The sequence below is a fragment of the Scardinius erythrophthalmus genome (assembly GCF_964197995.2).
Source record: "Scardinius erythrophthalmus genome assembly, chromosome: 25".
Classification (NCBI taxonomy): domain Eukaryota; kingdom Metazoa; phylum Chordata; class Actinopteri; order Cypriniformes; family Leuciscidae; genus Scardinius; species Scardinius erythrophthalmus.
This window is the reverse complement of record NC_138245.1, coordinates 7,741,136-7,762,368: the sequence shown is the minus strand read 5'-3', so window position 1 is coordinate 7,762,368 and position 21,233 is coordinate 7,741,136. Positions and strand designations below refer to the sequence as shown.

The 21,233-nt window shown below is 36.1% G+C and overlaps 2 protein-coding genes across 3 annotated transcripts in view; one reads left to right on the top strand and one right to left on the bottom strand.

Annotated features, from left to right (window-relative positions):
• Positions 1 to 21,233, top strand: part of pole4 (polymerase (DNA-directed), epsilon 4, accessory subunit) — a 349,858-nt gene that overhangs the window by 246,283 nt on the left and 82,342 nt on the right. The gene's annotated exons all lie outside the window — the stretch shown is intronic.
• Positions 1,171 to 21,233, bottom strand: part of ranbp3a (RAN binding protein 3a) — a 22,628-nt gene continuing 2,565 nt past the window's right edge. Inside the window, exons 2-18 of the mRNA XM_081358006.1 lie at positions 16,727 to 16,809; positions 15,567 to 15,622; positions 15,452 to 15,488; positions 15,105 to 15,191; positions 14,951 to 15,022; positions 14,526 to 14,591; positions 14,233 to 14,325; positions 14,040 to 14,152; positions 13,005 to 13,115; positions 11,846 to 11,937; positions 11,669 to 11,744; positions 11,440 to 11,548; positions 9,144 to 9,268; positions 8,943 to 9,069; positions 7,633 to 7,775; positions 7,370 to 7,547; positions 1,171 to 2,329 (exon numbers count right to left, since the gene is read on the bottom strand). Coding sequence (XP_081214132.1) covers positions 2,280 to 2,329; positions 7,370 to 7,547; positions 7,633 to 7,775; positions 8,943 to 9,069; positions 9,144 to 9,268; positions 11,440 to 11,548; positions 11,669 to 11,744; positions 11,846 to 11,937; positions 13,005 to 13,115; positions 14,040 to 14,152; positions 14,233 to 14,325; positions 14,526 to 14,591; positions 14,951 to 15,022; positions 15,105 to 15,191; positions 15,452 to 15,488; positions 15,567 to 15,622; positions 16,727 to 16,742 — 1,551 coding nt within the window. The 5' untranslated portion in view covers positions 16,743 to 16,809 and the 3' untranslated portion in view covers positions 1,171 to 2,279. The remainder of the gene's footprint in view (positions 2,330 to 7,369; positions 7,548 to 7,632; positions 7,776 to 8,942; positions 9,070 to 9,143; positions 9,269 to 11,439; positions 11,549 to 11,668; positions 11,745 to 11,845; positions 11,938 to 13,004; positions 13,116 to 14,039; positions 14,153 to 14,232; positions 14,326 to 14,525; positions 14,592 to 14,950; positions 15,023 to 15,104; positions 15,192 to 15,451; positions 15,489 to 15,566; positions 15,623 to 16,726; positions 16,810 to 21,233) is intronic.

The window sequence follows — 21,233 nt, the reverse complement described above, 5'->3', positions numbered from 1 at the left end:
AACCTCTGCAAACAGGACAAAAATATTATTTAACTTTTAAACTGGATAAATTTATAACAAAGGCCTATTTAGCATTTTGAACAATGTATCTACATATCTCTCGTTTTATTTTTTAACAATATTTTAATTAAAGCGTGTTTGAAGAGTATCCTACTATAAAACTACAAAATGTAACTTGTTCTCATCTGAACACATTTAGGTGAAAAACAGAATGAAGGATGATTATTTCAACTCTTTCTTTAGTCTTCTTATCATATGCTACACACCCTGCTCTTCCTCTATGTGAATGGCAGGATGGAGCAATGGATCCTCTGCTTCCGACACATTACAGCATGTGTGTTGACAGAAACAGTCAGACAGTGTACCATACATTATTGTCTATTGTAACATTTTGTGAATATGCTAAAAATGAGTACAGATCGCTGGCAGTGTATTAAGGATATTCAGCAGCAGAGTGGGAAAAGCCCTTCTTTGACTACATTGTGTGAGGCTTCTGTATGTTGTTTGGTAGTACTGCGCCTTTGAGTGATGTCTGAGCCACACTAGCTGACACACCTGCCTTCTAGCACTTAAGATCAGGTTGTGCTTCTTCAAAAAGAACTCTTACAACTTTATAAAAGGGCCAAGCTTGCAAAAAACATCTAGGTCACATTCACCCTAAAATCAAAACAAAACAACAACAAAATTATTATTACTTATTAAAATTATTGTTATACAAATGTATGTATAACTGTAATATAATATAATATAATATAATATATCAATGAAGCCTAATTAAAGGCCATTCATGTGTTTTGTATTATGGCATTATTTTGATCATTTTTTGACAAATAAGCACACTAGAGTTTTAAATACACAAATTAAAGGCAGTATAACAAATACCACCTTGATGTACATTTAAAAAATATTGATTTGCATTACAATAATGAGAATGCATTTTCTTTCAGAATAAAGTAGACTGCTAAAAATTGAGGTTGGATGAATGTTATCTACAAAAATAAGATCTTAACAAATGATTGGATTTTAGTGTGAATTACGACCCAGATATGTTCCTGTGAGAGTCAACCCAACAGGCTCCGCAATCACAAAAAAGTGATTCCACTCTTTAAAAATAAAATAAAAATAGTCCAAATGTCAAACTAATCACTATTTTTTAACAAAATTCCTGTTAAATGAGACATTCTTTCACTAATTTAATGACAAAAACTCTTCAATAAACAAAATATGTTATATATGAAAAACACTGTAAATAGTATTATTGTAGTAACAGACAATACAGAACCAATTTTATGATAATAATTAATGTCATCATTAATAAGACATTTTGCTATAAAACTTGCGATCCTAAACCATGTACAATACTAACTCTTGATATACAGGACATTTTCATAAAAATATACTGTGTGAAAAGGTACTATTGCATTGAAACTGGAGGATAATTTACAGTAAGTATTTGTACAACTCTTCCTTTTGTTTGTTGGCGAGGTCAACCTCGCCGTGACGATTTTTAAAAAGTTGAAACGTTTTACCCAAAAATGAAAACGGTCTTTGTTTTACACACCCTCATGTCATGCCAAACCCATGTTCTGTGAATTTCCAGAACCCTCAAAAACTTTTGCAGCATATAGAGCTTTGAAATGACATGAGACACAACAGCATTTTCATTTATGGGTAAACTTTTCCTTTAAGTAAATAGACTAAACAAATTTGATATAATATGAATAATGTAATAAATGAGGTCCACTTAAAGCTGCATTGTGAATGTTTCTGATTCTGATAAGAGCAGTCTCATGAGTGATCAGCTCTCTTTCAACATTGTACTGTTCTACAGCACTATATGAGCAAACTACCGAGTAAACTAAATGCTGCTTGCGCATCCCATGACTCATCTGAAATCCTTCTGAGATCTAAAGTGAGTGAGGGAAGATTTAAACAGTGCAGCTGAACCTGAAACTGAGATGGTTGGTCTCTGCGTGCACTCTATCCTGTTTCTACTCAGGAGGGGATGGAATAATTAAGTCTCACATAAACGAGTTATGACATTTGAGAAATCTTGATGGTTTACTAAAACACTAAGAGCCTCTCATTTTCATCAATATGATGACATTGAGAGTGTTACGTGTGCAGTCTTTTTTTGCGGTTAAAAATGCAATAAATAAAACCAGCTGAACACATGACTATAGTACACCTGAAGGAGTTTGGAGAAAAACACCTGCATAGTATTTGAGCTGATCAGAGGGCTGCAGTGAGGCATTGTGGGATAGAAAACAGCAGCAGGCTCAGCACTGTGTGTCACCTGTGGATGAACACACACCAGCCTCTGGGGTACCTGAAAATAATAGACAAAACCGGATTAAATTTGCAAAGCACAGATTTCATATTTTATTTCGTTTATATCTCGCAAGTCTGACTTTTGTAAACTCGCATTTGCGAGAAAAAAAAGTACGAATTGTGAGATAAAAAGTCGTAATTACCTTTTTTATTCTGTGGAGGAAAGGGAGAGATAAGTGCTTCACTTAAAAATCTAGTTTAAAGTTTGTGAAAGCAGTCTCAATTCATGAACTTCAAATTTCCATTTAAGGACAGTAAAACGTCTTGTTTTATGGCTTTTTTCCCTGCATATTGGTTAGACCACATGACTTTGATTTGGTGGACAAAAAAAAAATACATTATTATTATTATTATTATTAATAATTGTTATTACCATAGTAAGAAATAAGAATAAAAATATCACATCAAACTACTTACTTTTTTTATTTCATTTAAAATTAGGCTTTTTTTCCTTCATTATGATATCAGTATCAACTGGATGTTTTTGACTGTAAGCCTCCAAAAAACATAAAAATAAATTTAAATTAAAAAATTAAAAACATGCTCATTTAAAAGATGTATTCAAGTCATTTGATGTAAGAACTATTATTTTTTAAGGTTTTAATAAATTAATGTGGGCAAAAAATTATTTAATTTTTGCTGCTTATGGTAATCTATGGATACATTTCATGCTTGATTTTAAGGGCATTTTTGTTTTTTATGATAAAAAAAAAAAAAAATTCATACAAATTTGTGCTGGGTTGTCCTTTGTAAAATCTGGGTCCTGAAGCCAAATCTATTAGGAACATCTTCTTTAAAGTAGTTCCTTATAATACCACGTAAATATAGATTACAGATGGTGGACAACCAGGGGTGCGTTTCCCGAAAGCATCGTTGGCCAACTATGGTCGCAAGTTCCGTCGTTACCAATAGAGTTCAATGGGCATTGCGATGAACTTGCGACCATAGTTGGCCAACGATGCTTTCGGGAAACGCACCCCTGAATGAGACTTTTACCGCCGCCGTTCCCGCGGCGGCAAAATTGGGATGTGTATTTGCTGCCTTTTACCGCTGAGTGGCGCTGTAATCACAGACTTTGAAAAGTGTCAGTTTATTCTCTTTATGCCGTAATCTGCCGCGGCAGTAATCTGAGCTGAGGTCACAGATAAATTCAAGATAAATATTGTGGTTAAACGAATTCAAATTCATTTAATTTAAACAAAGTAGACACACGTTAACATTGTGTGCCCAGTTTTTCTATAATTTAGAAAGGCTATGTCAATAGGTTATTTGTCATTTACTTCGTGTTATTTTAATGTGTTTGTAGATTTATTAACTGACACATAACAGTGAAATAAATTAAAATAATTTACCGTGAAATTAAAACATTTTCAGGACTTGCAGCTCCTAACCGATGTAGTCGGTTTAAGCATTCTTTGTTATATTCAGAACTAAATAGCCTTACATGTTACAAACTTTTAAAACAGAGAAAATAGTAGACGTTGGCTATTCAGACGGTAGCTCTGTGGTCAAAGCATTATCAATAGCCTCTCGGAGCTTCAAACGATCTGAGATCGAATCTCAGTGTAGCCGACAGTGTTTATGTTTTTCCGTTCTTGATGCTTAAATATGTATCTGTTTATTAAAGTCAAACATCTTGTTTAATTATCAATTGTACATTACAACATAAATTTGCTACATTCCCGCTGCAAAGACGACACATCTGATGAAGACTGTCAGCCGATTGCACCAGAAAATGAAGATTAATCTGCTTAATTATTTTTTGTGTGTGTGTGAATCATTCACGAGATTGAGATGACTGACAGTGATACCCGACCATATCAACGGAAGACATTTTTCAAAAAAGATCGAACAAATCAGAAAAATACTTTCAATAGGCCTACAGTAGGCCTATTGCTTTCAATTAAAAAATAAACAATGAAAATGTAAAAGAAAAAGAAAATTAATTAAGTTTGAAAACCCATCGCACATTTTAAGATATGAATAAAGTGTCGGGACAGTTTATTTATTTAAACAGGGTTGCATCGATAGAGTTTATTCCCTTTGTGATGCAAAATAAGAAACACAGAATCTTAGGCCTATTCTTGCAACATTTTAAATTTCTATTGTCAAAGAAATTGCAGCTAAATTAAAAAATTAAAACGGTACAAAACGAAAAAAGTTCAAAGCAACATAAATTAAGAACATGCGTTTTTCTTTGCCTTTCTCGCGCTGGATATTTTTTTAGTAAGTTTTGGTCTCCCTCACTGCGCGCGGCGGGTCTTTCTCGAAATGAAGCATTTCAGCGTAAAAAAAACACCATACAGCTGATGTCATAGGCTATGGACTTTTGGAGATTTTGAGATTAATCCTTAAAAGAATTTTGCCTTTGCCTGCTCATCAGGCTGGCTCCGACACTCTCCATATGAAAGACGGAACATTAACACCTCTGTCCTGCACCCCCACGATAAAGCAACTATTGCCTTCTCCAAACCCCCCACAGGCTAGCTGAGTTTGCAAAACAAAACAAAGAGTTTGCCACTCGTCGTGCCAAACACTTTATTATAAACTTCAATATTTCATTCAAAACAATCTCAAAACGCTTTGAGACATTTTGAAAAGCCGTGGATGCATTACTGCCACTGGAACCATGAACGCAACAGAATACTGGTTCTGATTTCATTGTTTGTCGTTTAAACGTCATATATATAAATTATTATAGGCTACAGAAGTAAAGTCATTGTATAATATTTGTTCCTTAGTGTAAAATGGAAATGCATGGCGATTTTATTTTGTAAATAGGCTATAAGCAAAAAACTATGTTTTAGAAGATAAATCTCTCTGCATCAACAATAGACTATAAAATGCATTAATAGGCTAATATAAAAACACCAGTAGTCCAAGTTAGATCGGGATTCGAACCCGTGTCATCTAAATGATCGTAACGTACATTCAACCACGCGGCCACCATTCACTCTTTGCTACATGGCCTATCGTTCCAGTGTGCTCTTCATTCAAATGAACGCGTTTGTCGAACACTAATTCAACATACCAGAATAAAACCTGGCTTTAGAACAATGAATAGCGCCACTCGTCGTGGTGTGCCAAAAAATTACAATAATTTAGTTTAATTTATTTCAGTGTTAATGTTTGAGTTAAAAAAATCCTCTACAAATTAAATTAACCCAAAGTCGGCTATAAGAGTCCTTTAGGCTACGTAAAAAAGCAAAGGACTTACAGTCTTAACATTTAGGCTACTTTGCTTAAATTCGATACATTTATTTTCAGTATAGGCCCAATACATTTGTAGGGCTGTAATTTCAGTATGCTTTACCAATGCTATGTATTCAATTAAAGTTCCAAGAGGTCTGGTCTATATATTTCCTTCCCAGCTGACACTAATATGCAAGTGCACAGCAAAAATCACAACTTGTGCTTGCTGCGAACGCAAGTTATTTAAGGTGTCTCAACTGTACACAGTCTACCATACAGTGTGAATTCGTTACAAGGTTTCATTTAATTACATTAACGTGCAGCAATTTGTACAAATAGAGTCTATAGGCCTACTATACTGTTGTAGACATTAAATAATCTCATTTAGTATCATATTTGTTAAAATATTATAATGTTGTTTTTTCAATCTATGTTGAATATGAAAAGTGAACAGCACGAGTAAGATAGGATGCATTATATCGAGAGATGGATATGGAGTGGGTCAGACATGATTTTGACCACTTCATTAAGTTTTGTTTAGTAGAAAACCTTTTTTTAAAGTGAATTTCGTTTTCTATAAATTGTATCTTAATTTTAATCATTTTTTCATCACCCGATTGTCTGGATTCAATAAGTAAGAGAAGCAAACAGACACTAATCATAGAGGCGCCCGCGAGGTCACTTGCATTGCACGTCAGCTGGAGCGCATCTCATCCTCCTAATTTAACGAAACTCAGCGTATGCCTCACACAGACATGATAAATACATCAAATACACAAAGCTTGAAATGTCTTCAAACGAAATAATTCAAAACGAAAAGAAAAAGGCTACTCTCTGATTATGTCTTTGTGCATTTCTCTCTAGGTGCGTTCACTACAAATATGGCGATCGTCAACTTCATCTTTGCAGTCGACACTGTCAGAAAACACTAGTTTATTGATAAAAACCATATGAAGACAAGGCATATATTAAGTTATTTTAGCCGTTATGAGAAAAATAAATCTAACGAAACCTAAAATCTAAATCTAATAAATAAAAATAAAAAATCTAACGCCAGTTCAACATGCCAGAATAAAACCTGATTTTTGAACAATGCGTAACGCCACTCGGCCTGGTGTGCCAAAACACTACATTTTAAACTTCAATGTTTAATTTAAAACAATCTCAAAACGCGTTGTGAATTTTTTTTAAAGCAGTAGCCTAGCCTATCTACATTGAAAGGCATTGAAACCAGGATCTTAACTAAAACGCGTTCCGCGTAATCTCTCAAAAATTATGCCACACTACTCCATGTAATTTTTTTTTTTTAAGGACTGCTTTTGAAATCACTATAAATTACTATGCAATTGTATCGCTCACGAGAGCTCTTCGTTTATCTAATTCCTCAATAGAATAGTAAAAATATTCAGCGTCATTGCTCCTAATATCGTCTCTATTTTTAACTTTTGATTCTATTTTTTCAGTTCTAAAATTGATTCTATCTTTGGTTCTATTCTGTTGTAGCCTAATAGGCCTATTTATATATATGAAAAATATACCTATTAGGCTTAGGGTTTTATATTTAACCCACTTACATTTTAAAATACGGCAATTGCTGCTGTTTTGCAAAATGTCCCTTTGCGCCACCTGGCGGTCATTTCGGGAACGACTTTGAAATGCGGCTGGTTTATTTTCGCCGCGGTAATTTATTTTCCCCGCGGCGGCTGGCGCGGCGGTAATAGGCATTCTGGTTGTCCACCATCTGTATGTTTTTTTTTTATTCTGCACCTTACCAGTGTAGAGCGTAAACATCTTTAGTGGCAGTTGCCACAACCACAAGCTCATAGAATTTGACATGAAAGATTACCTGGATCAGGCGTAGCCGCTTTGGGGGGCGTGCGGGACTCGTCGTCGTCGCTGAAGCGGATGACCTCTCCGGCGGGGGGATCCGGCTGGCCGTCAGACTCCTGACCCCCAATGCTCCTCAGCGCCAGGATACGATGATGCAGGGCTGCAAAGAGCTGGGCAGCGTCCTTAGAGCTGGACTGAGAGATGAGATGAGACCACATAAGACCAAACACTTAACCCTCACTGTTCACAGCCTCTCATTACGACTATAATCATTCTTACAGATATGAGGAAGACTTTGACGCCATGCTCATCTGTGTCCATGGCTGTTATTCTGAGACTCTTCTCGCTGGCTTTATCCACCTGCATCTGAGGCCAAAGCTTAGTGTTGAGGATCACTCGAAGACTTCCTTGAGTCCGCATGACTGCAAGCCACAAACAAACACCAGGATCAGAGACACTACGCTGTGAATGAACTACACCTATGCTACTTCTAAAACTTGTGTCTGACAAACATGTTTCAAGAGAATTTGTTGCAAATTTGTCAACCAAAAGTTTCACACAGTTATAGGTCGGTCGGTATATAGGAAAGATCAATTAAATGACCAGTATTTGGCCATTCTGAGACTACTGGCATCAGCCACTGACTTGAGCACCCATGGCGTATAAAACACAAGTATTAGCTCCCCCTTGTGACAGTTCCAAAATCTGCAGACAGCTCTGTAATGAACATGAGCTGTTTTTGAATATGTTTAATGCATTTTGCAAAAATATTGTGTAAAAGGAGCATACAATAAATTTAGCTGTTTTGAGCATTTTATCGGCTCACTTTAAATTGTTTTGAAATAATAGTTCAAATGTTTGGGGTCAGTCATTTTTTTTAAATGTAATTAATGCCTTTATTTAGCATGCTCCTTTTAGCATTTGTTTAAGACTAACAAATTGATCAAAGGTTTCTATTCATCAAAGAATCCTGAAATAAAAAAGTATCACTATTTGCACAAAACATTTAAGCAGCACAACTGTTACAACATGGATTTCTTGAGCAGTAAATCAGCATAATAGAATGATTTCTGAAGGATCATGTGACACTGAAGACTGGAGCAATGATGCTGAAAATTCAGCTTTGATCACATGAATAAATTACATTTTAACATTAAAATCGAAAAGAGTTATTTTAAATTATAATAATATATTACATAATATTACAGATTTTACTGTATTTTTGATTAAATAAACGCAGCCTTGGTGAACAAATGACTTTCAAAAACAATTTAAAAAAATATTACAGACAGCAAATGTTTGAACAGTTGTGTATATCATAAGACTTAAAATACAGAACTACATGTATGAAAAAAAAAGATTAGATATTCTGCGTTAGACCTCCTTTTGTGGCTCAAGGAAGCACACATATATTGGAATGAAATGAATACATGACGACAAAACTTTCATTTTTGGGTGAACTATTTCTTTAAACGTCAGTCATTGGCCATTTTACTCTGGCACATGTCCACTATCAAAACACCAGCAAATTCACAGTAAAATGTAAAGAGTGAAGGAGATTCGACCAAGGCCTTTTACAACATCATTACCCAGTCTGGATTGTAAGGTGCCGTCATCCGCTGTCGCTGATGTCATGTCATTAAGCCTGAGCACTCCACATCCTCTCTCCACCCACGACTGAGACGTCATCTCAAACACAAACAACTTACACTGCATCTGAAAACACACAGGACAGTGCAGCATCATCTTCTCATGTGTCTGTATCGCTCAGATGCGAGAGCTGCCCTCACCTGCAGCACGTTGCTCTCAGACTCCTCTCCTGTCCTGACCTCCACCCGCTCTAATAAACACTTCTGGGGCTTGTGTGCTTCGTGTCGCGCCGCCGACTCCTCCAGAGACTCTTTCATGCTGTCACCTACAGAACATTATAGAATCACAGAAATTAACTTTAATGATTTAGCGCAGTGGTTCCTAACAGTGGTGCAAGAAAATGGTAGAAAATGTAACTTAGATTACCATACAAAAGTTTGGGGTCATAAAGATTATTTTATTTTGGGGAAAAAATGTTTTTTGATTCAGCAGGGATGTGTTAAATTGATCAACATCACATTGATCAATGTCACAAAAGATTTATATTTCAAATAAATGCTGTTCTTTTGAATTATGATTATTATTATTGATAATAATAATGGATGTTTCTTAAGTACCAAATCAACATGTTAGTATGATTTCTGAAGGATCATGTGACGTAGATGACTGGAGTAATGATCTGAATATTCAGCTTTGATCACAGGAATACAATTAAAAATGTATTAAAACATAAAACCGTTATTTTAACATTTCTTTTTACTGTATTTTGGATCAAATAAATGCAGCCTTGGTGAGAATAGTATATTAACTAGCATACGTTTACATTTTCATCTATACTTGTTTTTCATTTCTATATTTTTAGTGGCTGAGCTTTAATTAACATGCTCACTGCATGTTGTTACACTATATTTTGAACATCCTGCTACATTTGTTTTGAGGGATTCAAAATCAATAACTTTATATGAATGTCTCAAGGCCCATGTTCGGTTTTATAATTTTGTGCTCCGTTGTTGTTTTACACAAGAACGCATCTTGGTTAACTATATTCTTAGAAACATATCCGCTCACGGCCATGTCAACCTGAAACCAGTCTATCGGTAAAAAACATTTGTCCTGATTTTTTTGGTTTTGTTATTTTAATGTGTTCCTTGAGGTTCACTTGTAATGTTAAAGATTTTTTGCACAAAAAACAAATGATTCTCAAAACCCTAATTCTGACCCTCTGTCTGAAATGATCCGATTTTAAGGGGCGGCTCCTTTAAGCTTGTCAGTAAATGGACAAAGTTACGATTGGCTAACATCATTGCATAGGAAACAGTATCAACTGTTGCACGCCATTAAGTGTTTTAAAAACATTATCCATATAAAACCGTCACTACAGCTGAATGCTTCATCTTTTAAAAAAAGTTTCTTTGCAAACTCTCCATTACACTGTGCCTCACTGACGAAACAAAATGCTCCGAACAAACATAATCCTCCGACGCGATCCGGGACGCCATTAAAATAAACCATTTGTTACTGACGCTGGGATCCTTCTGAAGTCTGTAGACGCAAACGAGCTGTTTAAGCGGGACGCGTCAAAACGAACTTTCTTTCCATTTGTCCTGTTGTCGACAGACTCAAGTGCGTGGAGTACATCATAAATTGAATGTGCACCTGTATACTGTATCGAGGTAAATAGCGTCAGTGATTATAACAGACCTTATTCACAGCAATGCCATCTTTGATTTTTAACGGGATAGACATACATCTCTTCAGTGGGTCGAACTGTTATTAATGTGTTTTTGAATTGTTGACGAAACACTGTAAAAATATTTTTCCAAGAAATTTGAGTTGACAAAAAACTCCAGGAAATATGAGCTGTGGAAAATGACGAGTGATCTAGGAGCTTTTACAGCGGATGCCATTGAAAACACGGTAAGTTTATCCCTTACAGCCTTGCTTTCATACTCGTCATGCTGCCGCTCTGAATTAGGTCTATGGGTTCCATTTGCTTTCGACGCAACACACACATCCAGTGTAGGCAAATGTTAGCCGTTAAGCCATTGAATGACAGAGGGCGGGGCCTATGCTGTGATGATGTGAAACTATTCATCGATGTCTTGCTCTGGAGGCAGGCATATGCAAATGTATAGATTTTGAAAATATGCATTTTCGCACAATCCTAACATGCACTAAAAAAGCAGGTGAGCAATAATTGTTATTTATAAATGAAAAATGCATTTATGAAACATGAAATAGTTGCATATGGTTTTCACATTTAAAAAATGTGATTATGCTTCTGACTTTATGCTTGCTTTTGTTGCAAACACCCGAAAATCTAACTGTATAATAAAAATGAAATTACTGTCACAACATTTTGCTTTCAGTGTGGCCAGAAAAGCTGTTTGACACGGCAGTGTTCTCATTTTGGCCATAGTAACGATGAGCCATTAATCTCAAAACTCAACATGATTTTTGTCAGGTCAGGCTTGTGATGTGGTCTGGAACACATACTCTTCTCCACAGTTTGATCTTGTGAGGATGAAAGCTGGCTGAACAGGCCCATCTCAGACTGAAACTCTCTGCTGCCCCCTGGTAGTTCTGTGCTGAGTTTCGGCAGCGCCTGGAAGTATGCAGTACAAGTGGGATTGAGTGTTTACAAGTCTTGATACTCAGCAACTGTGATCTATGATAACTTGAGCATGTCAAATTCTGACAAAAAGAAAGGAATGCATCGCTTTACCAAGACGCGATCCAACATGTTCTGCCCAAAGACAAACTTCACACTGTTGGCATTGCTGTTGTCAGGTTTCTGTGTGCTAAAAGAAACAATATTGATGCCAAGAAAAGTTACAAGTTCCTTTCTGAGGAGATCTGTAAAATGTCTTAAAAACGAACATGAACATTTGAACTGCAGTACCTAGAAGTGGTGCACTGCAAGAAGTAATTTGTTTCCTCTGAATTTTCTGGCAGAAGACGATCAGTATTCTGAGAGTCCCAGCTGTTACCCACCTGCAGCAAATGCAATACTTCAAACAAAACTCCAAAACCAAGCTTTTTATTTTTTACTTCTAAATTATTGCACAATTGAAAGCTGCAGTCCATAACTTTTGTTGTGCTCAAAGTTGACAAAAAATACTTAATGAGCAAGTACATCATGAATTCATTTCCCAAACTGTGTTTTTGTCTTGTCCTGAATCACTAGGGTACACCTATAATAAGTGTTTGTATTCAGACTAGTCAGACTAGTTTGGGTGGGCACTGCTGTGGAGGAGCCCTGTACCTGCGTGGCTCGTCATAAACAGAGAGAAGTAGCTCCGGCTACAATGTTCTTCCGCAAGACATATGCAGTTCTGTTTATTTACCACTAGAGCGCCAAAAGTTATGGACAGCAGATTAAATAAGGAACATTAAAAGTTCTGATTTGCAGACATTTATTTGGAATTAGGACTGGATGATAATTAGATCAATTATATCTTTACCTTTTCCCTAGATTTAAAATATAGTGAAAGGGATTAAATAATCATAATATCTCATGTATTTTCTCTGAAAACAGTAAAACAGTAACCAATAATAAAAATCAAACTGTATTCAAATCTACTATACTGCAAGTAAAAAAAAAAAAAACTAAAACATTATCAAATCAAATCTAGTATAAAAAACAAAGGCATGTGTTGAAAAGTGTATCTAATGATTTTCATGTAAGTGTGACAATATAACACATATAAGTAATAAACAGCAATATTATCAACATACACTACCGTTTAACAGTTTGGGGTTGGTAAGAATGTTTTGTTTTTTGCCCCGAATCAGTTTGAACTGATTAACTAAATGAATTGAATTTTTTTTCTACTGAAGTTTAATTGAGAGATACTATTAAAACATCAGTTTAAATGCATTTATACTCAAGTCAGGGAAGGAAAGGGAAACGAACTAAATAAAAATAATATTCCAAATGTTGCTTCATTTTTATATTGACAGCAAAACTGTACTGTACTGTAAATATTCAATATATAACCCAGTCCATACATGAATGAGACAAAATCACACAGAGAACATCAGGATCAGATGAATCAAACCTTTGCTCTGTCCCTCATATTCTGTCCAAATACAAAACTGGCCTCAACCGGGGCATCGTGTCCTTCAGGTGTGTCATCTGTTTTTTCCCCCAAAGTACTGTTGTTCTGTACCTTGAAAGAAATAACAAAAAGACATTTTAAGTTTAAAAGTGTGACCAAATGACATATGTTCACTTTGCTGTATTCACGCATCAAAGATTTAACTAAAAATGCTGGGTCAGCCAAAAAAAAAAAAGATGTTTAGCACAAGATGACAAACTATTTTCTGGAAACCAAAACTAAACTTGTCTGGCCTTTGGACCGTAGCCCATGCTGTGTTCAAACATGCTTCTTCTGTAGAATTTGAAAAACACACAGTTTAAACATTTCAGTGTCTCCTAAATATATGTGGACAATTAAAGCCTCACTTCAAAATATATAAATTAATTTGTGTTATATAACGAAATGGGACTTTATATAGCACAAATACACATTTGAAGCAAAAAAAGAAGTCTGGTATGCTTCAAATGATATAAAACAGGTTATTATATGGTTTAAAACTAATACAAAAAGTATTTTGACATGGATTGTCAAATCATTATACTGCCATTAATCTATTCAACTATTTTTGTGACGATTCATTTTAAAGTGCCCCTATTATGCTTTTTCGAAAATTACCTTTCATACAGTGTGTAATATGATTGTTTGTGAATATAAAAGGTCTGCAAAGTTTTAAAAATCAAAGTGAATGATATATAAAGTTATTGTCTTCTAAAAGAAAAAAAAAAATATTTAAAAATTCAGAGTCATCAGCAATTCCAGTCTTATTTCCAGTTACATACCTATGTAACAATGTAACAAATTTGCATAATGCCAGCCTATGGTCTTCATTGGCTGCTCACAAACCATGTCTAATTTGACCCGGCATTAAACACTGTAGTTGTAGCTAAGACTGGAATAGTTTGGTTTGTGTTTGAGACATGTTGAGAAGAGGCTGTTTTCAGGACTCGGACTCCAATTGATACGGTAAAACCGGCGGTTTGAGTCATGTCTTACCAGTGCCACATCATTTTCCTGTGTGCCAGCAGCAGACATCTCTGAGTTACGTTCACATTCTGTTCCTCCATCTGAGAGGTTTTTCACTCCGTTTGAACTGCTGTTGCTCGTGTCTGGTAAAACAACATACAAGTTACATGCTGTAGTTCTCCTTCAGCTGGTCTACTGGAGCTGATACTCATCATGTACTCACTGTTCTGAGGGGGGGTTCGGGCCGGAGGGGGCTGCAGCACTGGAGGTCGCAGAATGCTGCGCTGGGCTTCTTTGGGTTTGGGGCTAGGGACACCTGAAACGAATCAATCAAATAATGATTGCTGTGAACTCATCATCCCTCAAGCTCTCAGGCCCTCTGAGGGTCTCTGGTACTGAAAGTTCAAATGGTGACTATCTGTGGAATCCTGTAAATAAACAATCTTATGAAAGCACCACAAATGGACATTAATCCACAGACTGTTCAAAACAGCAGATGCTTGAACACTGACTCACCAGTGCTCGGTGCCTGACCATGGATCAGAGTCGGGGGTTTCAGGCGAAACCCCACAGTCTTCTCTTCTGGTGGAAAAAAAACAAACAATTGAGAAAATGAGATCTGTCAACATGAAACTAAAACTGACACTTTCTTCCTTTCTCCAATGCAAATGTATTGTGCAAATGTTTGTCTTTGTAAACTTTGAAAATCTAATAACTAAGCTCCATTTCTGAAACAACTTTCCTTTTTATGTCGATCAAATACAGACCACTTTTGATCAATTCCTAATGGATAAAATCAACTCTTGAGTCATTTATGTCTCACTGAATATCCTGCAGCACTCATAAATGTCACATAATGAACATAAAACAGGCTGCCATTTCATGCTGACTTACAATGTGTGATTTGGTATAAGTTTGTAGCACACTGTATCAAGTCTCACCAGGTTCTGAGTCGGAGTTTCCGGTTGGTGACTGACAGAAACTGGATGGCATGAAAACATTATTCTTAGAAACTGTGAAAAGGAAAAGAAAATGTGTCAAAGAAACCAGACTAAAGATCTGTTATTACTTTCCAGGTGTAAATCTCTGGATTACCGGAATGAGTTGGTGGGAATTGTGCAAATGGTGATGTTCTTCCTCTTTTGGCAGCAGGACTGTATCTGCCATCTTCTTTATCAGAGTCTGGGGGAGAAAAGGAGTCCAGAAAAGACACATGCATAAATGAATTCTTCATACACAACTCAATGGATGAAGCACATTTCCAAGACATTTTCCACCCCAAAATCAAAAGGAAAAAAGGAATAACATTTTTCAAAAAGAAAATGAAGACGTTTTAGCATCTTTTGCACTGTAATAATATTTTTGATATATGAAATATGTTTCTTTGTGAAATTCAGCATTTCAATAATAGATTTTGTTGACTGTAAAAAGACTAAACTCACCTTCTCCATCCTCTGTGCTGGATCCGTCTGCTGACCTCTGGGGACAGAATCAGTGTCTTAAAGCCAGTTTTAAACAGGTGTGATCAGAGTCAGTAAGAACTGGTGCTGGTCTTACCTTTTGTGTTTTATCCTTCTGAAACACAAACACTGGAGGAGCAACAGCAGGTTTCTCTGCAAGATGAAAAACAAGATGTCTGAGTCAGTGTGAGTGGATATGATTCAATCACTCTGTACCAAAACCAAATGCTTTCTGTTTTAAAACATTCTACAACAGATAAAGTGTGAGAAAAGTTGATTATAAATGTATTTTATTGTATACATTTAGGCCTTGTCCACACTAATACGTTTTCGTTTGAAAAGGCTTTTTTTTTTTCATTTTGGCTTTCCGTCCACACTGAGACGGCACTTTTGTCCTGTGAAAACTGAGCTTTTTAAAAATGCTTTCACAAGTGGATACATCTGAAAATACAGTTTACGCATTGTGGTATGGACTGTGAAAACGGAGGCATTTGTCACGCATACTGAACCGATAGTTTGTGGCTGTTATGTGCCATTCACTTTTATACTGTTGCTAAAGATATGTTACTTTTGTACAATCTTCATATCACAGTACTGTAATATTTCAACTCAGATCAATATTTCGTGTCTAATTATTTACTTATGTGTCAAGTAGCCGTGAAGGTCCTTATTCTGAGATAACAACTGGCTGGATGTACATTATCCCTTACATGAATTATCAATCAGATGACAGAAGGCATGAAGTAGATTGTGTACAACAGGATTTCAGGCAAAGTTTTGATTAAGTTGATCATTTAGAGGCCTTAAAGTATGTCTTTATAGGGTTAATATCTTAGAATTATAAAGCCTCTTTCCTGTCATTCTTTAGCTGATCTTTATTAATACAAGAGCACAAATATGCACAGATCAAACAAAGCCCAGAAACAGAGCAGAACAACTCGTGAGGGCAAAGGAAAAAGTTACAACCTTTTAGAAACAGATGGGCTAAAAAACTGAAACCCCAAAGACAACATTTTTTGCTTCAGTTATTTCTGTCTATTTTTGTTACCATGGGCTTGCAGAGATAATGTCCTATAACACATCTACTGGTTGACCCATTTAAAGCCTCAGTCCATTATCTCTGAATGAATGATTCTGAGAGCGCAAATCAGACTGTTCAAAATCTACTGAACAAATTGCAATGACTGTCCCAATAATAACACAAAAGAATTGCAGAAGAGATCTTGATCTTTTTATCCGTTTGCCAACACAACTCACCGTTGTCATCTGCCATGCTGCTGTCTGATCCCTCCTCAGGATGAAGTTAAGCTCTTCGGTTTCCAACCATCAGAGAGAAAACACTAAAAATATGGTGGCAAAAGCATGAGAGTTCAATTAAATAAATAAAAAATGACAAGAATAAAAAAAAACTAAATATAATAAAAAGTTAAAAGGCAGTTTACCAACTTACAAACATAAACACTTTAAAAGAACAGTTCAACCATAACTGAACATGTTGTCATGTTGTTACATTTTGTATGACTGTACATTTCTTCAGAATATTATAGCACTTTTTTTAATACTATGAAAGTCAAGTCAAGTCACCTTTATTTATATAGCGCTTTTTACAATACAGGTTGTATCAAAGCAGCTTCAGATTGATAACATGAAAATAATACAACAAAGTTTGTTTCTAGAAGAAAATTGCATCATCGTCCACCCTTAATAAGGAAAATCAATAATATTGTTGAATATTAAATGTCCCCAACTAAGCAAGCCAAAAGCCAAGGCGACAGTGGCAAGGAACCAAAACTCCATCAGGTGACAGAATGGAGAAAAAAACCTTGGGAGATCCCAGGCTCAGTCGGGGTCAGTTCTCCTCTGGCCAATGAGCGAACAGTGTATGATTATGATCCAGGCAACATTACAGGTCAGAACTCAGACTGGTCGTGTCGATGAGGGCTTCACAGGGCTGATGAGGCTGGCACTTCAGTGAATGAGTTTAATGAATTGGTAAATCTAGTATAGAAAAAACAGCCTGAATGATTAGTTCATGAATCTGAAACTCACTGATTCAATGATCCAGTCATTATTAATCATCATATTGATCAGAAGAGGCTACATTCAAAAATATATAGGCTAGCCTATATTCAAACAGCTGTGATATTTTAAATGACTACGTATACTGCTGAATATTCGATCCCTTACTTCAAAAGCACTTATTGTTAATGATATGAATACAGATCATAAACTAGACATGTTGTGTTTGACAGAAACCTGGCTAAAACCAGACGATTACATTACTTTAAATGAGTCCACCCCCCAAGATTACTGTTATAAACACGAGCCTAGTCTGAAAGGCAAAGGGGGAGGTGTTGCTGTAATTTATAGTAATATTTTCAGAATTATTGATAAGTTTTTTTTTATATATATTATTCTTTTGAAGTGTTGGTGCTTAATGTAACACTATCTAGTGTAAATGATAAATCACGTTTGAGATTTGTGCTGGCCACTGTATAAAGGCCACCAGGGCACCATACAGACTTTATCAAAGAATTTGCTGATTTTCTATCAGAGTTACTACTGGCTGTAGATAAAATAATAATTGTTGGTGATTTTAATATACATGTAGATAACGAAAAAGATGCATTGGGATTGGCATTTTGGCAGTTAGACAACACGTGTCAGGACCTACTCATTGTTATAATTACTCTAGATCTAATATTATCACATGGAATAGATGTTGATGCCGTTGAAATTCTGCAGCAGAGCGATGACATCTCAGATCATTATCTAGTCTCGTGTAAACTTCATTTAGCCAAGGCTGCAAAGTCGACTCTGTGTTACAAAAATGTTAGACCTATCACTTCTGCCACTAAAGATTGCTTTATCAATAATCTTCCTGATCAGTTTCATCTCCTCAGCATCCCAGATAGCTTAGAAGAACTCGATATTGCGACAGAATCTTTTGACTCTCTCTTTTCCAGCACTTTAGACACAGTTGCTCCTTTGCGCTTGAAGATTAAAGAAAATAGTCCAACGCCATCAGGGCTTGCAAAATCTCTAGCCCGACGTCCCGGGGCTATTGTGTTTTCCAGTCGGGCTACCAAAATGCATAACTGGCCTGCCCGACGTGTTATCTGAAATAGTGTAATCAAATTCCTCCCTTTATTCACATTATTGACTAGTTATTTTAAGGAAAAATATGACCACGCAAGTTTTTGATCATGCTGATTTATCCTCAGTGCAATTTCTCATGATTCTCCATGCCAAATTAAAGCTCCACTTTCACATGAATGCTTTACTTTGCGTGTCAGAATGTCTGAATCCATGTGCTAACACACTATCACTGTAAAGCTGCTTTGAAACAAAAATAATTACATAAAAAGCGCTACATAAATAAAGGTGACTTGACCATCATATATTCTGCTATATAAACAGCATAAAATTATTAGAGCACCATTTACTTGCCTCAAAAAAGTCTGGTATTATTATTATTATTTTTATTTATTGCTACACTTCAATATGTTAATTATTCCATCAGAAAATTAACATTTTTAGAACGACGGAGCTGCGCGCTCTGCTTTATGGCTGCTATAAATTTGACCTGCCACAAGGTCACACTGTTTTCAAAACTCCTGATGCTTAGAATCTTGTACCGGAACAATCAGAGAAAGGTGTCAAAGCTTCAAAGAGTCATTATTTCTCCATCCCTCCTGCATCCAACTGAACGTTCTGACGTTTGGGGAAGACAACTGGTGCTTCCACCCCTTGTAAAGCAGTGCCGTTCTCACTTAATTTATTGTTGCTAAGTGACAGAGATTGCATGCGCAGTGGAGAACATTGCGAACATTGTGTGTGCGTGTGTGACTTTGTTAAGAGGAGCATGGATTTACGGCAATAATCCATTTATAATGGAGGTACAGAACTCTCCGTTATAAACGGAACATGTTCAAAAACTATTTTGTTCCAGTATCAATTAGACTTTAGTGATGTTTATTTATTTTTATGTGTATGATATGTATATCTTGTGTAATTTTTGAGTGTAGGCTTTTGAATCAGGTTTTGGCGAAATGCTGGCTATGGAGTCCAAAGTATATTTAATTTCAGTATTTCAGTTTTACTCGCCCCCTCACCAAAAAAAAAAAAAAAACAGGTCAGGATGAAAAAGTTTTTGATTCATGTTTTCACTCCTAACCAATTTTCTACATAAAAAAAAAAATTCTTTCTATTTGGGCTAGTAAAATTCATTACGGGCAACCAAAATCTGAAGAGTGCCTGCTCGAAGGACTACCAGCGATTTTGAAATTTTGCGAGCCCTGGCCTTGTACAACGAGTACACTCGGGCCCTTAAGAGAGCAGCCAGAAAAATGGAGGCAACTGGAAGAAAACAAAACTAGCGTTTTTTCGCATTTCATGGAAAGAGAGCACGATTGCGTACAGAGAGGCCTTAAAAGCTGCTAGAACTGCTTATTGTTCAACCCTATTAGAAGTAGGGCTGCACAATTAATCGAATTTCTAGTCGCGCTTACGATTACGGATGCCACGATTACGTAATCGTTCAAAACCGCGACTACAAAAAAAAAAAAAAAAAAACTTATTCTGCATGGGTGTGTTTAAAGCATGTTACGTTGTGAGAGGCGAACACGACTACTTCAGAGAACCCAGCACAATAGGAACTACCAGAGACGTAGGCCTAATTGTATGGTGAAATAAAAAGTCTCTCAACTCAGAAAAACGGACTTTCCTGTCCTGTCAGCCGCTAAACTGCAGTAGCGCGCACTCTTCAATTGCACGCGCAAATGCGACGGAGCGCGCTGTATATCGCTTCATTACACAGCGCAAAATAAACTAGAAGCATGCAACATCGTTACGTTTTAAATTAGAAAAAAAAACGCGTTGTCCATATTCAGTATTTGCGGTCAGATGAGATGTTGTCAGGCTATATGTCAGTGTCATTATTCTATCGTTATTTTCATAACTTGATGATACGAAATAAAGTCTCTCACCTCAGAAAAACGAAATTTCATGTCCTGTCAGTTGTTTTACTGCGCTCGTTGCCTGCACTCACTTTAACAGTTCTTGTAAGTATTGTGTATCACCATGGTAACTGTTGTTTCCATAACCCCATAATGCCACTTATTGGTTATTTTGTATATTTTTAAATGACTGTGGTGGCTCATACCAAGATTGTATTAACAAAAACTAGTTTGGGACTGCTATTTAATAGCTTAACCTTGTAGACGTACTGTTTATTTATCAGTGGCCTATTAGTCATATTCTTACAATTTATTTATATATTAAGTAAAGGGGGACAGTAGCCTACTTGTGTTTGTCAACAATTTTTGTGTAAATAAATGTATTATAGCCTAATAGGCCTATATTATAATACCTAAAAAGGTGGGTCGCGGCTTGATGACCGTGGGGAAATGTGGGTCCCATGGCCAAACTATTCAAAAAAACATCAATCAATGTAAATCGTGGTAATTGTAATAGATTACAATTTCAAGGGAATAATCAACAATTATGATTTGTCATAATCGTGCAGCCCTAATTAGAAGAAAATAAACAAAACCCTAGGTATTTATTTGAAACAGTGGCTAAATTAATGAAAAAGAAAGCTTCAACCCCAGACGTTTCCAAGCAACACAGCAGTAATGACTTTATGAACTTCTTCACTTATAAGATTGATAATATCAGGGAGAAAATTATAACTATGCAACCGTCTACTACAGTATCACATCAGGCAGTGCATTGTAGTCTCCCAGAGGAAAAATTGATTCGT